This window comes from Notamacropus eugenii, chromosome 1 (assembly GCF_028372415.1).
Source record: "Notamacropus eugenii isolate mMacEug1 chromosome 1, mMacEug1.pri_v2, whole genome shotgun sequence".
NCBI classification, from domain to species: domain Eukaryota; kingdom Metazoa; phylum Chordata; class Mammalia; order Diprotodontia; family Macropodidae; genus Notamacropus; species Notamacropus eugenii.
This window is the reverse complement of record NC_092872.1, coordinates 345,233,182-345,253,004: the sequence shown is the minus strand read 5'-3', so window position 1 is coordinate 345,253,004 and position 19,823 is coordinate 345,233,182. Positions and strand designations below refer to the sequence as shown.

The following is a 19,823-nucleotide window of genomic DNA, read 5'->3' as shown; positions in this document are numbered from 1 at the left end:
TTCATATTTCTTAGTTGTGGAAGTAGAGTACTTGTGGGTACTACTGGGATTGTCTGTCTCTGACTGAATTGGAATGAAATTGAAAGTCATGGAAATTGAGGAGGCTCTCAATAATGCACTATTAGTGGAGTTGTGAACTGTTCCAACTATTCTGGTATTAGTGATAATGCTTACTGATGGTTTTAGATATTACTTACCATCTTAAGAAAAGCTCCGTTTATTCCTGTGCTTTCTAGTGCTTGAATAGGAATGAATGTTGAATTTGTCAAAAACTTTTTCTGCATCTATTGATAATCATATGATTTTTATTATTGTTCTGGTCAATTATGTTTATAGTTTTCCTAATACTGAACCAGCCCTGCATTCCTGGAATAAATCTCACCTGGTCACAGTATAGGATCTTTGTGATATATTGTTCTAATCTCTTGGCTAGTAATTTATTTAAAATTTTTGCATCACTATTCATTAAGGAAATTCTATAGTTTTCTTTCTCTGTTTTTGATATTTCTGGCTTAGGTATCAGAACCATATTTATATTATAAGAGGAATTTGGTAGGATTCCTTTGCCTAGTTTTCCAAATAGTTTATATAGTATTAGAATTAATTGTTCTTTAAATGTTTGGTAGAATTCACTTGTGAATCCATCTAATACTGGAGATTTTTCTTAGGAGCTTATTTTTGGCTTGTGGAATTTCTTTTTCTAAGATAGGGTTATTTAAGTATTTTATTTCCTCTTTTGTTAATGTGGGCAATTTATATTTTTGTAAATATTCATCCATTTCACTTAGATTGTCAGATTTACTGGCATACAATTGGGCAAAATAGTTCCTAATTATTGCTTTGGTGGTGAATTCACCTTTTTCGCTTTTGATACTGGTAATTTGACTTTTTTTCTTTTTAAAAAAGTATCTAATTAATCAGTGGTTATCTGTTTTATTGTTTTTTTCTATAAAATCAGCTCCTAATTTTATTTGTTAGTTCAGTGGTTTTCTTTCAGTTTTATTCATTTCTCCTTTGATTTTCAGGATTTCTAATTTGGTGTTTAATTGGGAATTTTTAATTTGTTCTTCTCCTAGTTTTTTCGTTGCATGCTCAAATTTATTGATCTACTCTTTCTCAATTTGATTAATATAAGAGTTATGAGACAGAAATTTTCCCTTAGTACCACTTCAGCTGCATCCCATAAATTTCAGTACGTTTTCTCATTATTGTCATTCTCTTTAATGAAATTGATTGTTTCTATGATTTGTTCTTTGACTCCACTCATTCTTTAGGATTAGATTATTTCCAATTAATTTTTCATCCATGTTTCCACAGCCCTTCATTGAATATAATTTTTATTGTATTATAGTCTGAAAAGGATGCATTTAATTTTTCTGCATTTGGTTGTAAGGTTTTTATGCTCTAATACATGGTATGTTTTTGTGAAGGTGCCATGTACAGCTGAGAAAAAGTTATACTTCTTTCTTTTCCTATTAATTTAGCTCCAGATATGTCATATCTAACTTTTCTAAAATTCCATTCATCTCCTTAACTTCTTATTTATTTTATGGTTAGATTTATCTAGTTCTGAGAAAGGAAATTTGAAGTCCCCCGCTAGTATAGTTTAACTGTCTATTTCTTTCAATAACTCATTTAACTTTTCATTTAAGAATTTGGGTGCTATGTATCATTTGATGCATATATGAAAAAGTATTGATTTTACTTCATTGTGTGTAGTACCTTTTAGCAAAATGTAGTTTTCCTGCTTATCTCTTTTAATTAGATCTATTTTTACTTTTGCTTTGTGTGATTTTATGATTGCTACCCTTGCTTTTTTTTTTTTAATCTCAGTTGAAACGTAATAGATTCTGCTCTAGTCCCTTATTTTTTCTCTGTATGTATCTCTCTGTTTCAAGTGTTTCTCATAACCAATGTATTGTTGGATTATGGTTTTTAGTCCATCCTGCTATCCACTTCCATTTCATGGGTGAGTTCATCACCATTCACAGTTGTGATTTTTAACTGTGTGTTTCCTTCCATCCTAATTTTTTTTTCCATTTCTCCCTTGCTCTCTCCCTGTCTTCTGACCACTATCTCTCCCAATCTGCCCTCCATACTATCAACCGCACTCCTCTCATCCCCTTCCCCTCCTACTTTCTGGGTAGGTAGAGTAAGAGGTTTCTATACCCAACTGAGTATGTATGTTATTGCCTCTTTGAGCCAGTTCTGATGAGAATAAGGTTTAAGTGTTGCCCACCAGCTCTCCCACCCCCATCTTCCCCTCTACAGTAAAATTTCTTCTTTTCACACTAATTTTATTCCCCTGTTCTTCCTCTCACTTCTCCCTTTTCTCAGGGCATCCCTCTTTCTCATTCCTTAATTTTATTTTTTAAAAACATTAACTTACACCTGTGTCCTACGTCTGTATACTCTTTCTAGCTGCCTTAATGATAAAGTTCTTAGGAGGCACAATTAACTTTTTCCTATATAGAAATGTAAACATTTAAACCTTATTGATTATTATTTATAAAAATAACTTAATAAATAGTAATTATTGTTATTTCTCTTTTATGTTTACCTTTTTATGCTTCCCTTGAGTCTTGTGTTTGAAAGTCACATTTTCTATTCAGTTCTGGTCTTTTCATCAGGAATTCTTGAAAGTACTCTAATTCATTAAATATACCTCTTTTCCTGAAGGCTTATATTCAGTTTTGCAGATAGATTATTCTTGGTTGTAATCCTTGCTCCTTTGCCCTCCAGAATATCATATTTTAAACCCTCTGTGCCTTTAATGTGGAAGCTGCTAAATCTTTCATGATCCTGACTGTGGCTCCACAATAGTTAAATTGTGGTTCCTTGCCATATTTTCTCCTTGACCTGGGAACTCTGGAATTTGGCTGTAATGTTGGAGGGAGTTTTCATTTTGGGATCTTTTTCAGGAGGTGATCACTGGATTCTTTCCATTTCTACTTTGTCCTCTGGTTCTAGGATATCAGGGCAGTTTTCCTTGAAAATTTCCTTTTTCTTTTTATGTTGTACATATATAGTCATGCAAAATATATCCATAATGGTCATGTTGTGTAAGAAAACATAGACAAAAAAATCCTCAGTAAAAATGAAGAAAGTAAAAAAAGAATACTTCAATGTATATTCAGTTACCATCAGTTCTTTCTCTCAGGATAGATAGCATTTTTCATCATAAGTCCTTCAGAATTGAATTGCATTGTTGTATTGCTGAGAATAGCTCAGTCATGCACATCTGATCATCTTATAATGTTGCTATTACTTTGTACACAGTACATTTCACTTTGCATTAGCCCACACAAGTCTTTACAGGTTTTTCTGAGAGCATCCTACTCATCATTTCTTATAGTGTAATAGTATTCCATCATAATCATGTACCACAACTTTTTCAACCATTCCCCAATTTATGGGTATTCCCTCAATTTCCAATTCATTGCCACCAGAAAAGAGCTTCTATAAATATTTTTGTATACACAGGTCTTTTTTCTTTCTTTCTTTTTTTATCTCTTTTGGGATAGATACCTAATAGTGGCAATAATTTCTTGAAAGATGATGTTTAGGCTCTTTCTTTTTTTGATCATGGCCTTCAGGTGGTCTAATAATTCTTATCTTTAATGGATCTGTTTTCCACGTCAGTTGTTTTTCCAGTGAGGTAGTACACATTTTCTTTTATCTTTTCATTCTTTTGATTTTGTTTTGGTGTTTATTAATGTCTCATGGAATCATTAGTTTCCTCTTACCTAATTACAATTTTTAAGGAATTATTTTCATCAGTGAGCTTTTGTACCTCCTTTTCCATTTGGCCAGTTCTGCTTTTTAAGGAGTTCTTCTCTTCAGTGAATTTTTGTGTCTCTTTTACCCTTTGGCCCATTCTGGTTTTTAGGGAATCATTTTCTTCAGTATTTTTTTGTCTTTCCTACCAAGTTGTTGACAGTCTTTTTATAATTTTCTTGTGCTGTTTTCATTTATTTTTCCCATTTTTTCCTCCACCTCTATTATATGATTTTAAAAGTACTTTTTGAGCTCTTTTAGGAATTCTTGTTTGGCTTGTATCCAATTCTCATTTTTCTTTGAGACTTTGCTTGAACAGTTTTGAAATCATTGTCTTCTTCTGGGTTTGTATCTTGATCTTCCCTGTCACTGTAGTAACTTGTTATAGTCTGGTTCTTTTATTGTTTGCTCATTTTTCCTGTCTGTTTCTTGACTTTTAACTTTATGTTCAAGTTAGGCTCTGTTTCTAGGGTGGAGGGGGCACTATCCTAAGCTTCAGGCCTTTCTTGCTGCTGTTTTCAGAGCTAGCTCTGAGAGTTTGTAGGTTTTCAGTGCTTATGATCTAGGGCAGACCTGTGCAACATACAGCTGCCAAAGGATTTCGGGCAGCCCATGAAAAAAGATGTAATGAATGCTTTCTCCATGCTTAACCCACCTTCTAACAGTCATTATTGTATTCATCATGTAACTTGTTGGGTGAGTTGCCACTGCACACTCTCACCTGTTTGTCACATGACCCACAGCAACCAACTATTATCAGTCTGTTTCTAGTCTGAGAAGAGTGAGAATTGCATCACTTTGCTGTATTTTCGGTTGTTGCTGGTGTTGAATAGGAACAAAGGGTCATGCGCCAATGCCAACTGATGCCTGCTATAGGATGAGTGGCAACAATGTGAGGGCTTCTTCCCCTCCCTTGCTTTGTGGCTACCCTCCAAGTTACGTGAGTTCTGGTGCTCTCTCCAAGGTCAGACACTCACTTTAGTATTTCTTTATAAGTGAGCAGTTGCTGTGGAGAATTTTTGGTACTAATACTAAAGTTTTTGGGGTGACTTTGTAAAATGGATGATAAAAAGAAATAGAAGATCTAATCAGAACATAGAGTATTTAATCCAGAGTGGACAAATAAATACTTGTTTACTTACATGAGAGACAAAATACTGTGCCTTGTTTGCTGAAGTAATAGCCGTTTTAAAGGTATACAGTCTTTGTCACCTTTTCAAATCAAAACATCCTGACTTAAGAAATTGGACACTGAAGAAAAACAAAGCATCCAAATTGTTGAAAAATTTCGTTGGGGCACAGCACTTTTTGAAGATAATAAACTCAGAAAATGAAATGGCTACTAAGATTAGTTTCAGATTTCTAAAGAAATCGCTACAGCTGGGAAGTCTTTTACTGAAGGTGACTTCATAAAGAAATATTTGCTGATTGCAGTTTCTGGATTATGTCTCACTTAGTAAAGTAATTTTTTTTTAACATTAATGTGATTTCATTATAAATAAGCATCTTAAGTAGTAAGTATAATTAATTGATATTAATTGAAATTTCCCTTTTTAAAAATATGATTTATTTGCAAAATAGTTTAATCATTAATTATACCTTTACTTGGAAAGTGAGTCTCTAAAAACCTATCAGCATCCCAAAGAAGTTTAGCCTATTTTAATTGTGGCCCTTACCTACTGCTAAGTTGTGCAGGTCTGATCTAGGGAGAGCTTTGGCTACTGCTCTTCTGGCCTGTGCTCTGGTCTTTATCCAGGAAGGGACCTTCTTCCTCTGTAAACACCAGTACTAATACTCCTTTTGGCTCTGGGACTGTGACCAGGTCCCCCCACTCTTCTGCAGCTGCAATTGCTAGTGTTCCCCTGTCTTAGAATTAAGACGGGGTCTCTATTCCCCCTGGGTGGCCATAAGCATTCCTCTCCACCCTGAAACTGCAACCAGGGCCCCTGCTTCCCTGTGGCCACAAGTGCTAATGCGCCTTATGGCCCCGGGACTGAGATCCAGAACTACATATGTGCAGTGCAACAGGGTCCTGAAACCAATGGCTATCAAGGATCCCTTGTAATCTCCTTTTGACCAGTTGTTCAACCTCCACAGTGTCCGTGGGCTGAGAGCTCCTGAAGTTCCTACTGCCAGCGAAGCTGCTTTCAAGGCTGGTGCCATGGTGTGGATTGTTCAGTACTCTAGGCTTGACTACTTCCCTGATGAGAGAAATCTTTTCTGCCAGCTTTCTAAGTTGTCTTGGACTGGAAAATTGTTTCAATTAACTTTTTATTGGTTCTGCTGTTCCATAATTCGATTTGAGGTATTATTTTAGAATTGTTTGGAGGGGTATTTGGGAAAGCTTGACTGAGTGCTCTTCCACTTTACCATCGTGTCTCTACTGCTTCCCTAACTAGTCCTGTTGAATATTTTGAACCAGATATTACATGTGAATCTCAAATTCAACATGTCCTAACAAAACTTAGTATTCTTTTCTCTTTTCCTATTCCACGCCTAACACACACACACACCCCTTTCCATTTCCAAATACATCCATCTTCCAGACTTTCATATTACTATAGAGGGCACCACTGTCTTTCCAGGCACCCAGGTTTGAAACTTCAGTGTTATCGTAAACTCCTGTTATTGCATCCACATATCCAGTCAACCGCCAGATCTTGTTGTTCTTAGCTCTACAGTATCTCCTTGTCTTCTCCCTCCTCCCAATGTCCTTCCCCCAGTAAACTTCAGTGGCTCTTTATAACCTCCAGGCAGACTTCTAATTTTCTGATATCTTTGGTGTCAAAACCTTTTATAGCCTAATGCTCTCTTAACTTTTCAAGCTTCTTACACGTTGTTCTTTGCCAAATTCTCTTCAATCCGGTAACACTGGCATCTTGGCTGTTCCATGAACAAGATACTCCATCTCCCAGCTCTGGGAATTTTCTCATGGGCTGACCCCCATGCCTGGAATGCTCTTCTTCCTCATCTCCACCTTTTGGCTTTTGTGACTTCCTTTAAGTCCTAATTAAAATCCCATTTTCCACATGAAGCCTTTCTCAAACTTTTTAATGCTTTTGTTATTTTATTTCCTATTCATCTTCTATGTAGCTTGTTTGTATATATTTATTTTTTGTCTCCCCCACTAGATTGTGAGCTCCTTGAGGGCAGGGACTGTCTTTTGCCTCTTTTTCTATCCTAAGTGCTTAGCACAGTGCTTAGTGTATAATAGGCACTTAATAAATGTTTATCTATTAACTGACATGATGTATCTCACAAATATTCCTTTCTGTCTGTGTAGCCACCATCCCAGTTCAGGTGCTCATCAACTCTCACTGGCACTATTATAACAGCCTTCTAATTCGTTCTCTTAACCTCAGGTTTCTCTCCACTCCAATTCGTGCTCCACATGAATTTAGCAGCTAAAGTGATTTTCCTAAAGTGAAATTATTTTTAGGATCAAATATAAAATGCTCTGTCTTTTATAACTCTTCACAACCTGACTCATATTCTCTCTATAAACTCTGCAGTCTAGCCATATTGGCCTACTTGTTGCACACACAGTATTCCTAACTTAGAATGTAATTCTTCTTTATCTTCACCTCTTAGAATCCCTGGTTTGAATCAAGATGCAAGTCAAGTACCATCTTCTACATAAAACCTTTCTTAAATCTCCCTAACTGCTAGTGCTCTCCCTTCCAATACACATATGTCATCTTCTTTATTAGAATGTAAATTTCCTGAGGACAGGAACTATTTCAGTTTTTTCTTTGCATCTCCAGGATTTAGCTTAATACCCAGTAAAAATTGGACATTTAAAAATGTTTATTTATTAATTGGTTGGTTTTGGGTACGAGGGAAGAGGGGAGGTTGGGCTTCCTGTCATTGACCTGTCTTGTAGTTATTGTCCTGACATCAAGAAGTTGTATATCTAAATCTCTGGTCCTACTTGCATCAGGACCCCTGGTAGCTGATAAGATCAGTGAGGGAGAGAAATGGGGAACAATCTTAGAACAGAGAGCCCGTGGGTACAATCACCAAGACAGATCATATCTTCACAAAGGATTTGGAGGAGAGGATTGGATAGGCAGATAATCAGAAGAGAGCAGAGTCAGGAAAATTTAGGAAAGGGAGAATATTCAGGAAGAGGGGTATTCAGCCAGGTCAGATGTTTCAGAGAGGTTGAAAGGTTAGGAACCAAGAAGGTCACTAGATTTAGCAATTAAGAGATCATAGTTAATCTTTTTGTTTGGCATTGGTGTTGTAAGTCAAATTGTAGTGACCTGAGAAGTAAGTATTTTAGGAAATAGAGGCAGCAAAAGGTAATCAGCTTTTTTACATGTTATTTTGAACCAGATACCATATGTGAATCTCAAACTCAACATGTTTTAACAGAATCTATTATTCTTTTCTCTTCTTAGGTTTTTGGTTAGAGTATCTTATTTGGAAATTTATAATGAAGAAGTGCGTGACCTTCTAGGAAAGGATCAGACACAGAGATTAGAGGTAAGGATATTTTGAAAATTTGAATACTGTCAGGTAAGAATTATTTTTCCATAGGACTATACAGAATCATGATGTTAGAGCTAAAGGGAACCATCAAAAACCCCTTTATGATGTAGAGGAGATAAAGAAAGTTAGATACAAAAATGTCAAGTGACTTACAAGGTCATAGATTTAATAAGAAAGAGAGTAGGGACTCCAACTCAGGTTTCCTTACTCCAGGTCTAACACTCTTTCTGTGATACCAAGCATCTTCCTCTTATCAAGTTTTAAGAGGACAATTAAACAAATCAAAGTTTTAGCTACTTTAATATAAAGAATTTCAGTGTTTTAGCTTAAAGTTGAGCTCATGACACTGTCCTGACCTGTATAATTATTTTCAGCTTAATCTTGTCTAATTCTCTTTATAGACAGTTATTAGAAATTAGTTGGAACTCTTGTGTCTTAAAATTGAAAAGATATTGCAATAATGTATTCTTGTTTTGCTGTAGTTTTATAATACCTCTTCTGCCATTTTACTTCATCCTGCAAACTATTTAAATTCCTTTTTAAAAAGTTTGATTTGCAAAGAACCTTTCTCATTTGGCCCAATAATCATAGATCAGATTTGTTCCCATTAAAATAATGTCTCATGCCACATGCCTTGTGAATGATATACTTTTCATAGCTAATAATTGTTTTTCTCTAATGGATATACTGCCCAATTTGTTTTAAGTAATAACATAAGGTTGTATAGAATCACTTTCCCACTTGGCCTATATTCTGCTGGGCCAAAACGTGAATGTTGACTGAGTGAAGAGTCACTCTTACATAATATGAGGAAGTGCTTTTTTCCCATATAATGACTGTGATGATGATAAAAATAATCCTCTCTCAGGTGAGTCAGAGTAATAGCAACCTGTGTAGTATTCAAGTCCTCCCAAGCAGGCCAACATACCTCTTGTTTTCCTTTGATTCAGCTCACAGTTTCTTTTAGAATGTAAAACAGTTTAACAAAGGGATGGGTATGTAGAGTAATAAAATGTTGTAGAGTAATAAAATGTTGTAGAGTAATAAAATGTTTTCCTCCCATCCTAAGGATTATTATAAGTTACTTATATTGACATTATACCATTTCTGTAGTAATCTGTAAGTAAATACAAGGAATATTGATTTACAAAGTATCATATATTATCAGAGTGTAATCTTATTTTTTAGGTTAAGGAAAGACCTGATGTGGGTGTTTACATCAAAGATCTGTCAGCTTATGTGGTTAATAATGCAGATGATATGGATAGAATTATGACATTAGGCCATAAAAATCGTAAGTACAGTCTTTAATTGGCAATAAATCTTTAATGTTGAGTAGATTAGTTTAGTGTGAAGGTGGTAATGTAAGTTTTATTACAGCTTGATGCCATGTGAAAGAGATATGATTCTGAAATATTCTAACAGTTCTTTCTGTAGTTGTTTAGGTGTATCTAGCAGTGAACAGAATACTTGAGTAAAGAGGTGGGACAAATTTCTTTTCAGTTGTAGTCTATTTTATGCCATATAAATTGTGATATCCCTTAGAAATTTCCACATATTTTAATCTCAAAAAAGAAAGTAAATATTAATAGAAGATAATTTACAAAATTTGTATATGGAATGAATATCAGTGCTTTTTAAATTTTCCATTTCCTGTTAAATAATAGTTTAGTTTAAAATTAAAGCCATTTTATAAATAAAGTATGGACCTTTTAAAAAACTAAGAATGCTACCATCTGTAGTGTTTTGCTTTAAAGAAAATTCAAAAAGAAAATCCACTACTACAAAGACTGTATGTTTACATTTTGTTCCTGTGTACGTTAGTCTGTGAAATGACTCTGGACACTATTAGATTCCAGGTTTATGGCATAAATCAGACACTTGCCTTTCTCAGTACTTCAGACATCTGTGACTTCATCTGTTTGCATACTCTCTTTACCAGATCCCACTTCTTCTGTGCCTTAGTATATGACTTAATGAGTTGCTGTGACTGAGTCTGACTTAATTAGGTTGTTTCTTGCAGAGACAGACAGTTGGTTGCTGGGTCTCCATATGTAATCTGCTCCAACTGCCAAAAAGTTTGTGTTCCACTGGTGCTAGGTGTTTGGGACACTAAGTATCACTTCCATTTCATAATAAAGCATCCCAGTGGGTCTTTAGTGCAGGTTTGCCTTTTATTATTCTTAAGTTTATTATATCTTCTTGTAGGTTACTTCTGCATGAATTTATGAAATAAGATCTTAGAATGAGATCATTACTTTGGAATAAAATGAATATAATCTTAGTGCTTTTTAAAAGCATAGCTAAAACAGTGGTATGTTGAACTTTATATATAACATATCTTTTTTAACTTTGACACTTTGCTGAACAATGACATCTGGGATTAAAGTTAAGTATTTTACTTTAAAATTTTAGTTTAAATGTGAGTGATAGAACAGATTCCTTCATAATCAACATCAGAACCCTAGATAGAAAGATTTCTAACAATGGTTGAAAAAATTCATTGTTATCTATGTAATTCAGAAGTGGATGTTTCTTTTTTTGCCTTATGTCTAATAAAATTACATATTTTAAGTCACTATTTAATCATTTAATTTGTGCTTTCAGACATTTTTGAACATTACCTTTTTAAAGTGATTTTCTTCTCATATTAAAGGTTCTGTTGGAGCAACTAATATGAATGAACACAGTTCTCGTTCTCATGCTATATTTACAATTACCATTGAATGTAGTGAAAAAGGTATTGATGGAAATATGCATGTTCGGATGGGCAAACTACATCTTGTAGATCTTGCTGTAAGTATTAAGATGATAAGTGAGAAAGAGATTTTTCTCTTAGTAATTTAACAGATGAATTCCACTTTCATTTTCAAAACTGCTTATACAAATGAGAAGTCAGTTATGTAATTTAGTCTTAAAATTTTTTGAGTTTTCATTCACTTAATTTTTCAATGGACAATTTTTAAATTTCTTGTTTTCTCCTGAATCTACTGTTTTTCCATCTTAACCCCTCTTTGTACCCCTCTTTGTTCATTATTAGGGTTCAGAAAGACAGGCAAAAACTGGAGCTACTGGACAGCGACTGAAAGAAGCAACAAAAATTAACCTATCACTCTCCACTCTGGGTAATGTCATTTCTGCCTTAGTTGATGGAAAAAGCACTCATGTACCCTATCGAAATTCAAAACTGACTCGTCTTCTTCAGGACTCCTTAGGAGGAAACTCAAAAACCATGATGGTAAGAACTGGATGGTTGATCTGTTTCACTCAGTGCTAATTTAATACATGACTTTGATTCAGTGGTGAATTTCATCTCACAGCAGATGAGTTGTCTTTTTTTTTTTTTTAAACCGTGGATCATTCTGTGTGAAACATCCTACATTTACTGATAAAAGTGACAGAATCCAGTCTCATTTCCTCTTTATGGCATGGAGAAATAAGTTCTTGGAGTAACACACTTTGTTGTTTTGATTTTTGAATTTCACCTTATTTTCATTTCCAGATTCTCTTCCTTTCCTTTCCCCTTCCCTCCCCTGTTAAGAATACAAGGAATAGTATTAATTACGTATATGTGTAATCATACAAAACAAATGTCCACATTAACCATGTTCTAGAGGAAAAAAGCAAGAAAAAAATATGGAATGCTTCTTGAATTTTCATGTCATCCTTGTGCAGGGCCATGCTAATCTTTTAGTATATGTGTTGCTGAGACAAGTATAGAGCAAATTCTTACAGGTTATGCCAGTGAAGCATAAGACTTACATAGGACATAGTGACTTATCACAAATAGATTTTTCATTAGGTAATATTCAGTTCTTTGACTACGGCTCCTCATAATGCAGAGAAAAATTAAATGTGGCCCTCAGTCCTGCATATCTCCCTTCCCCAGTGTTAGTGACAGAATGACTTTAAAAGGGCTATTAGGAATCAGTGTTATAACATATAGAGGGGTGGGCAGTGTGGTACAGTGGGCAGAAAGCCAGCAAGACTGGATTTGAATGTGGCTTCTGACACATGCTTTGCAACCTTGGGCAGATCAGTTATCCTCTACCTCCTTTAGCAACTCTCTGAGACTTAATTTTCAGAGAATTTGCTGACCTGCATTGGTAGATGTAATTTGTTCACCTTGGAAATTCTGAAGGGGATACAAACAGGGCATTTCCCTTCAGTAGAAGGAATGTCCTTACGCTAGTCCAGTGAAATCACAGGTCCATTCTCTATTCTATAAACGTTAGTTAAGAGATACTCTAAATATAAGATCTTTTTCCTGTGACCAATAGAATCAGCATGCTTTTAGAATAAGAATTTCTAATCTTTTTTGTGTTGTGAATCTGTCTGGCAGTCTGATGAGGATTCTAAATTCCTTTTGAAGAATAATGTTTTTAAATTTGTAAAATAAAAGACAAAAGATTTATAAACAAAGCCAATTATTTATTGAAATAAATTCCTATAAAATTTCATGGATTCCCCAGGATTAGACCCTGTTGGAGATTCTCTTTAGAAAAACCTCTTTAAGTCCTTAAAAGAACAGAACCACATCAATATGGTATCTACTAAATATAAGAAAGTAATGGTGAAATTGTCATATTTGATGTAAGTAATAAAAGAAGGTTCAGGGTCATAGGTTACTCAAAATCTCATAGTTATATATTATAAATTTTTTTTGAAGAAGAGAGCTGAGAAACACTGTGACCAATTTTTAAAATTAAATGTTGATTTTTTTCAATTGGCAAAAATCTGCCTTCTCTTCGTTCCATATACCCTCCTCGTTGAAAAAAGGGGAAAAAAAGCTAATGTCAGAGTAGAGCAAAACAAATTTCCACATTGTCTTTGTCTAAAAGAAGGAGGGAGAAAGCCGTAAATGTGTGTGTAAATTCTGCACTCTTGAGTTGTTCACTCTCAGAATCTTATTCATTCCACTGATTAGAATTCCTAAATCTTTCAGAGTTCTTTATCTTTATAATATTGTTTTAATTGCATAAATTATTCTCTTAGTTTTTGCTCACTTCACTTGGCATCAGTTCATATCAAGTCTCCAGTTTTCTCTGAAACTATTCCCTTTATCATTTCTTACAACACAATAGTATTCTATTCACGTTCAAATAAGATAATTTCTTCAATCATTCTCCCTGTTGAGAAGCATTCTCTTGGTTTCCAATTCCTTGACACTGTGAAAATAGCTATCATATACTTATGCATTCTTTGAATTTGTTTTGCTTAAGACTAATCCCTCCCTTAATCTACCAGCCCCTTTTTCTTTCTTTTCCTTCCTGTTTCCCTGTTGAGTGAAATGCATTCCTATATTTGTTATCTTCAGTCTTAGTCCACTGGCTGCCTCCCCACTGCCTTCAAACATGTTCATGTCTTCCCCTCTCCTCAAAAAAATCTTGATTTGAACTTTCTATCCCCAATATCATCCTGTATCTTTCCTTCCTTTTGTGGCTATACTCTGTGAGAATGCCATCTATAATAGAAACCTTCACTTCCTTTCTTCTTAACCAAGACTGCTCTCTGCAGTTACTAATGATTTCTTAATTGCCAAATCTAATAACCTTTTATCAGCCCTCATGCTTTTTTTAAAAAAAATTTTTGTCTGTAGCCTCTGACACTTTTACTCACCCTCTTCTTGATAGGCTTTTCTCTCTAGGTTTTTGTGACTACTCTCTCCTTGTTCTCCTTTTTAAGGTCTCTCAAGTACACATCGTTCTATTTTCTGACATTGCCACCACCCTGGTGCAGAGCCTCATCACTTCTTGGATAGATTACTGCAGTATCCTGCTGGTTGTCTATCTTTCACATGTCTGTCCCCCTAAAGCCCATCTTCCACTCGGATGTCAAAGTGGTCTTCCTACTCACCAAGCTCAATGGCTTCCTGTTGCCTGCATGATCAATTTGAAAAACCTCTCTTTGGTATTCAAAGCCCTTCATAACTTGACCCTCTCCTCTCTTTTCTGTCTTTTTTTATTTGTTTTTGTGGAAGCAATTGGGGTTAAGTGACTTGTCACACAGGCAGTAAGTGTCAAGTGTCTGACACCACATTTGAACTCAGGTCCTCCTGTCTCCAGGGCCAGTGCTTTATCCACTGTACTGCCCAGCTGCCCCCAGTCTTCTTAAACCTTAATGCCTTCCACATACTCTTTGATTCAGTGTCACCAGTTTTCTTGCTGTTCCTTGAGCAAGATACTCCATCTACTAAATCTGGGCATTTTTATTGGCTGTCTCTCATGCTGGAAATTTTCTCCCTCTTCATCTCTGCCTCCTAGTTTTCCCAGCTTCCTTTATGTCCCATCTAATATCCTACTTTCTACAGGAACCTTTTCCCAGCACTTTTCTTGTGTTGATTGTTTTCAGTTTATCCTGTACATAGCTTGTTTGTTTGTAGTTGTTTGTTTGTTGTTTCCCCTATTAGATTGTGAACTCCTGAAGGTCAGGGACTATCTTTTACCTTTTTTTTGTATCCTTAGTACTTAATACAGTGCATGAACATTGTAGTAGTTGTTGTGTCTGACTCTTTGTGACCCTGTTTTGGAGTTTTCTTGGCATAGATACTGGCATGGTTTGCCATTTCCTTCTCCAGTTCATTTTACAGATGAGGAACTAAGGCCAACAGAGTTCAGTGACTTGCCCATGGTCACACAGCTAGTAAGTAATTGTCTGAGACCAGATTTGAGCTCAGTAAGATCTCTATCCTCTTGACCACTTAGCTACCTTAGCACATGATAGGTGCTTAATAAATATTTATTGACCAGGGAACTCTTTGTATTCCTCCCTCCTTTGATGCATTGAGAATGCTGTTCAAATATCAGCTGTTCCCACCACCTTCTTGTTGGTTTAGACCTCTATTTTCACACCCTGATTATGTGAGGTAATTTTCACTGTCCTTCCTGTACCTCCTCCCCTAATATATTCTTCTTGATTGCTTTTTCCATTTTTCTTTTAAAGTCATCAAAATATAACAGAAACATTCCTACATCTTCTGCCTAATTAGATTTTCTTTTATGACTAGAGGGGTCACATATATCATCTCTGCATATTAGAATGTAAACAATTTATGCATTAGGGCCATATGATTGTTCATATTTATTATTTTATGTTTTTCTTGACTCTTATATTTATGCTTCAGACTGTCTACATATCTCTGGTCTTTTCACTATTAATGTTTGGAAATCTTCTTTTTCATTAAAGGGGTCCATTCTTTTTCCCCTCTATAGAATTATACTCAGTTTTGTATATCCTTTGCTTTGTGGAATATTATATTCTAAACTCTCTGCTGCTTTACAGTAGTGGCTGCTAAATTGAACCTTGGTACTTGAATTCTTTCTTTCTGACTGCATGTAGACTTTTTTTCTTTGAACTGGAAGATATGGATTTTGGCTATAATATTCTTGAGAGTTTTCATTTTGAGGTTTCTTTCAGGTGATGGGTGGGTGCTTTCTATTTCTTCAACAAACATTTATTTCTGTTAAATTTAATTTTTAATTTTTCCTCAATTACATGTGAAAACCAAATTTGTTTAAGAAAAATCTTCAGTTCCAAATTATTTCCCTCCCTCCATTCCCCTCCCCAACACTGAGAAAGCAAGCAGTTTGATATAATTTATACCTGTGGAGTCATGCAAAACATATTTCCATGTTGGTCATGTTGGGAAGATAATACAGACCAAGAAAAATAAGGAAAGTAAAGAAAAAGTATGCTTTGAGATCTGCATTCCATCAGTTTTTTCTCAGGAGATGGATAGCATTTTTTTTAGCATAAGTCCTTCAGAATTATCTTGGATCATTGTATTACTGAGACTTAAACAGTGTTTTCCTGGTTCAGCTCATTTCACTTTGCATCAATTCATGTAAGTCCAGCTTTTTCTGAGAGCATCCTGTTTGTCATTTCTTATAGCACAATAATATTCCATCACAATCATATACCACAACTTGTTTGGCCATCCCTAGTTGATGGATATCCCCTCAATTTCAAATTATTTGCCACCACTAAAAGAGCTGCTATAAATATTTTTATATATATATAGGTCCTTTTTTTTTTTTCAGTCTCTTTGGGCTACAGACCTATCAATGGTATTGTTTGGTCAAAGGGTCTGTATGGTTTTATAGCCCTTTGGGCATAGTTCCAAATTGCTTTCCAGAATGGTTAGATCAATTCACAGCTTCACCAGCAGTGTATTAGTGTCGCAGTTTTCCTACATCCTCTCAAACATTTGTCATTCTCCTTTTCTGTCATATTAACCAATCTGATAGAGTTGTTTTAATTTGTATTTCTCTAATCAATAATGACTTGGAGCAATTTTTTCATATGACTAAAGATAGCTTTGATTACTTCATCTGAAAGCTGCCTGTTCATATCCTTTGACCATTTATGATTTGAAGAATGGCTCTTATTTCTATAAATTTGACTCAGTTCTCTGTATATTTTCTCTTTATCAGAGAAACTTCCTTTAAAATGTTTTTCATGTTATGATTATTATGTATTTCCTTCCATCCTGTTTTCCCTGTTTATCTTACTCTCTTTCCCTTTTCACCCTGTCCATTCTCAACAGTGTTTTGTTTCTGAATTTTACTTCCCCCCATCTTCCCTCTTTTATCAACTCCCCCTTCCCACCCCCAACCCCCTGGCTTTCTCTTATTCCTTTTACCTTATGGTAAGATAGATTTCTGTATCCAACCAAGTGTGTTTGTTATTCCCTCTTTGAGTCAATTCCAGTGAGAGTAAGGTTCAAGTGCTCCCTCCCTTTCCTTTCACTGTAAAATTCTTTTGTGCTTCTACGTGAGATCATTTATCCCATTCTGCTTCTCCTCCTACCTTACTCTGAGTGCATTCCTCTTTCTTACCCCTTAATTTTATTGTTTTAGATAATTATCCCATCTTATTCAACTCACACTTGTGTCCTCTGTCTATGTAACTGCCCTCATACTGAGAAAGTTTTTAGGAGTTACGTGTCATTTTCCTATGTAGGAATATAAACAGTTTAACCTTATGGATCCTTTATGATTTCTTTCCTGTTTACTTTTTTATGCTTCTCTTGAGTCTTATATTTGAAAGATTTTCTATTCAGCTCTTGTCTTTTCATCAGGAATACTTGAAAGTCCCTTATTTCATTTAATATCCATTTTTTCCCCTGAATGATTATACTCACTTTTTCTGGATAGGTAATTCTTGGTTGTAATCCTAGCTCTTTTGCCCTCTGGAATATCATATTCCAAGCCCTGTGAGCCTTAAATGTGGAAGCTGCTAAATCTTGTGTGATCCTGACTGTGGCTCTACAATAGTTGAATTGTGGTTCCTTGCCATATTTTCTCCTTGACCTGGAGGCTCTGGAATTTGGCTATAACACTGGAGAAAGTTTTAATTTTTGGATGTCTTTCAGGAGGTGATCAGTAGATTCTTTCCATTTCTCTTTTACCCTCTGGTTCTAGGATATCAGGGTAGTTTTCCTTGATAATTTCTTGCAAGATGATGCCTAGGCTCTTTTTTTGATAATGGCTTTCACAAGGTCCAATTAGTCTTAAATTTTCTTTCTTGGGATGTTTTCCAGGTCAGTTGTTTTTCCAATGAGATAGTCACATTTTCTTCTATTTTTTTCTTTCCTTTGATTTTGTTTTATTGTTTCTTAATGGCTCATAAAGTCATTAACTTCCACTTGCCCAATTCTAATTTTTAAGGAATTGTTTTGTTTTTTTAGTACGCTTTTGTATCTCCTTTCCATTTGGCCAATTCTACATTTTAAGGAGTTCTTTTCTTAAATGAATTTTTTGTACCTCTTTTTCTGTTTGACCAGTTCTGCTTTTTTAAGGAGTTCATTTCTTCAGGGAATTTTTGTGTATCTTTTTCCATTTGTCCTATTCTGTTTTTTAAAGTGTTATTTTCTTCAATATTATTTGTGCCTCCTTTACCAAGCTCCTTTTTTATGATTTTCTTGCATCGCTCTCATTTCTCTTCCCAGTTTTTCCATTACATCTCTTACTTGATTTTGAAAATCGTTTCTGAGCTCTCCCATGGCTTAAGACAAATTCATGTTTTTCTTTGAAGTTTTTGATGTAGCAGTTTTAGCTTTATTGTCTTCTTCTGAGTTGGTGTTTCAATCATCCTTGTCACCATAGTAATTGTCTGTAGTCAAAATCTTTTTCTGTTTGCTCATTTTCCAACCTATTTTTTTGCCTTTTAACTCCATGCTAAAGTGGGGCTCTGCTTCTGGAATGGAGGGGGCACTCTCCCAAGCTTCAGAGTTTTGTGCAGCAATTTTCAGAGGTCATTCTGGGGACCTGTAAGTTTTCAGTTTTTGCAAAGTGATATGATCTAGGGAGAGGTGTGTTTACTATTCTCTTGGCCTGTGCTCTGATCTGAGTGATCGCAAGCATTTTTTCTGCCCTGGAACTGTGACCAGGGTCCTGGTTCCCCTGTACCTACAAGTTCTGCTGTGCTTGCTAGGGCTCTTCCTTGCCCTGGGACTGAGATGAAGGACTGTGACCCAAATTCAAGTAAGGGCAGTGCAACAGACTCCTGCCCCTAGTGCCAACAAAGGGACCCCTGTGATCCTATTCTGACCAGTTATCCAACCTTCTTCCTGTCTGTGGGTCCAGAGGTCCAGCAGCTGCCACTGCCATTACTGATTTGGTAGACCCAAGTTCTACTGCTAGTTTGCTGGGGTGCAACCTGTCCCTCTCACCCTGGTACAGTAGACTTTTCCTGCCAACCTTCTAAGTTGTCTTAGTCTGGAAAATTATTTCACCATCCTTTTGTGAGTTCTGCCACTCCAGAATTTGTCTTGAGGCATTATTTAAAGTTATTTGGAGGGTTTGGGGCAGAGCTCAGGCAAATTCCTGCCTTTTCTCTATCATCTTGGCTCCGCCCCCTAATGCTTTCTATTTCTGTTTTGTCTTCTGGTTGTAAGAGACTTGGGCAGTTTTCTTTTAAGATTTCTTGAAATGTGATGTATCTGTGTGCTCTATTTTTGGTCATAGCTTTCAGATAGTCCAATGATTCTTGAATTTTTTCTCCTTGATTTATTTTCCATGTCAGTTGTTTTTACTGTGATACACCTTACATTTTCTTCTATTTTTTCAGTTCTTTGACTTTATTTTAATCTTTCTTATCGTCTCATGGAGGTATTAGTTTCTATTTCATTCATTCTGACTTAAAGGGAGTTTGTTGCTTGGGTCAGGTTTTGTACCTCTTGTGCCAACTTGTTAATCCCCTTTTGATTTGTTCTTCCATAGCTCTCATTTCTTTTTCCTGTAGTGCTCTTATTTCTTTTAAAAAAAAAACAAACAAAAGCCATTTTAATCTCTTTTGAAAATACTCTTGCTTCATCCTTTCCAGGTATTGTATTTGAATTTGCACCCCAGCTGTAGTTTTCTTTAAATCTCAGCTTTTAGGTGTTTTGTAGTAATTTTCTTCCTCTGGATTTCCCCCTTATGCTTTGCTGTCACCATAATAGCTTTTTATGGTGGGGTTCTTTTTTTTTTATTTTAAATTTATTTATTTAACTTTTAACATTCATTTTCACAAAATTTTGGATTCCAGATTTTCTCCCCATTTGTCCCCTC

General features: G+C 35.4%; 1 protein-coding gene and 1 non-coding gene across 8 annotated transcripts in view; one reads left to right on the top strand and one right to left on the bottom strand.

The window, feature by feature from the left end:
- Nucleotides 1-19,823, top strand: part of KIF3A (kinesin family member 3A) — a 61,073-nt gene that overhangs the window by 11,243 nt on the left and 30,007 nt on the right. For all 7 annotated transcript variants that reach the window (XM_072630011.1, XM_072630010.1, XM_072630009.1 and 4 more), the window contains 4 exons: nucleotides 8,181-8,265; nucleotides 9,460-9,565; nucleotides 10,928-11,067; nucleotides 11,312-11,509. In XM_072630011.1, coding sequence (XP_072486112.1) covers nucleotides 8,181-8,265; nucleotides 9,460-9,565; nucleotides 10,928-11,067; nucleotides 11,312-11,509 — 529 coding nt within the window. The remainder of the gene's footprint in view (nucleotides 1-8,180; nucleotides 8,266-9,459; nucleotides 9,566-10,927; nucleotides 11,068-11,311; nucleotides 11,510-19,823) is intronic.
- On the bottom strand, nucleotides 11,902-12,004 carry LOC140521806 (U6 spliceosomal RNA). Its single transcript, XR_011973097.1, has one exon. It is a non-coding gene; the product is annotated as a U6 spliceosomal RNA (small nuclear RNA).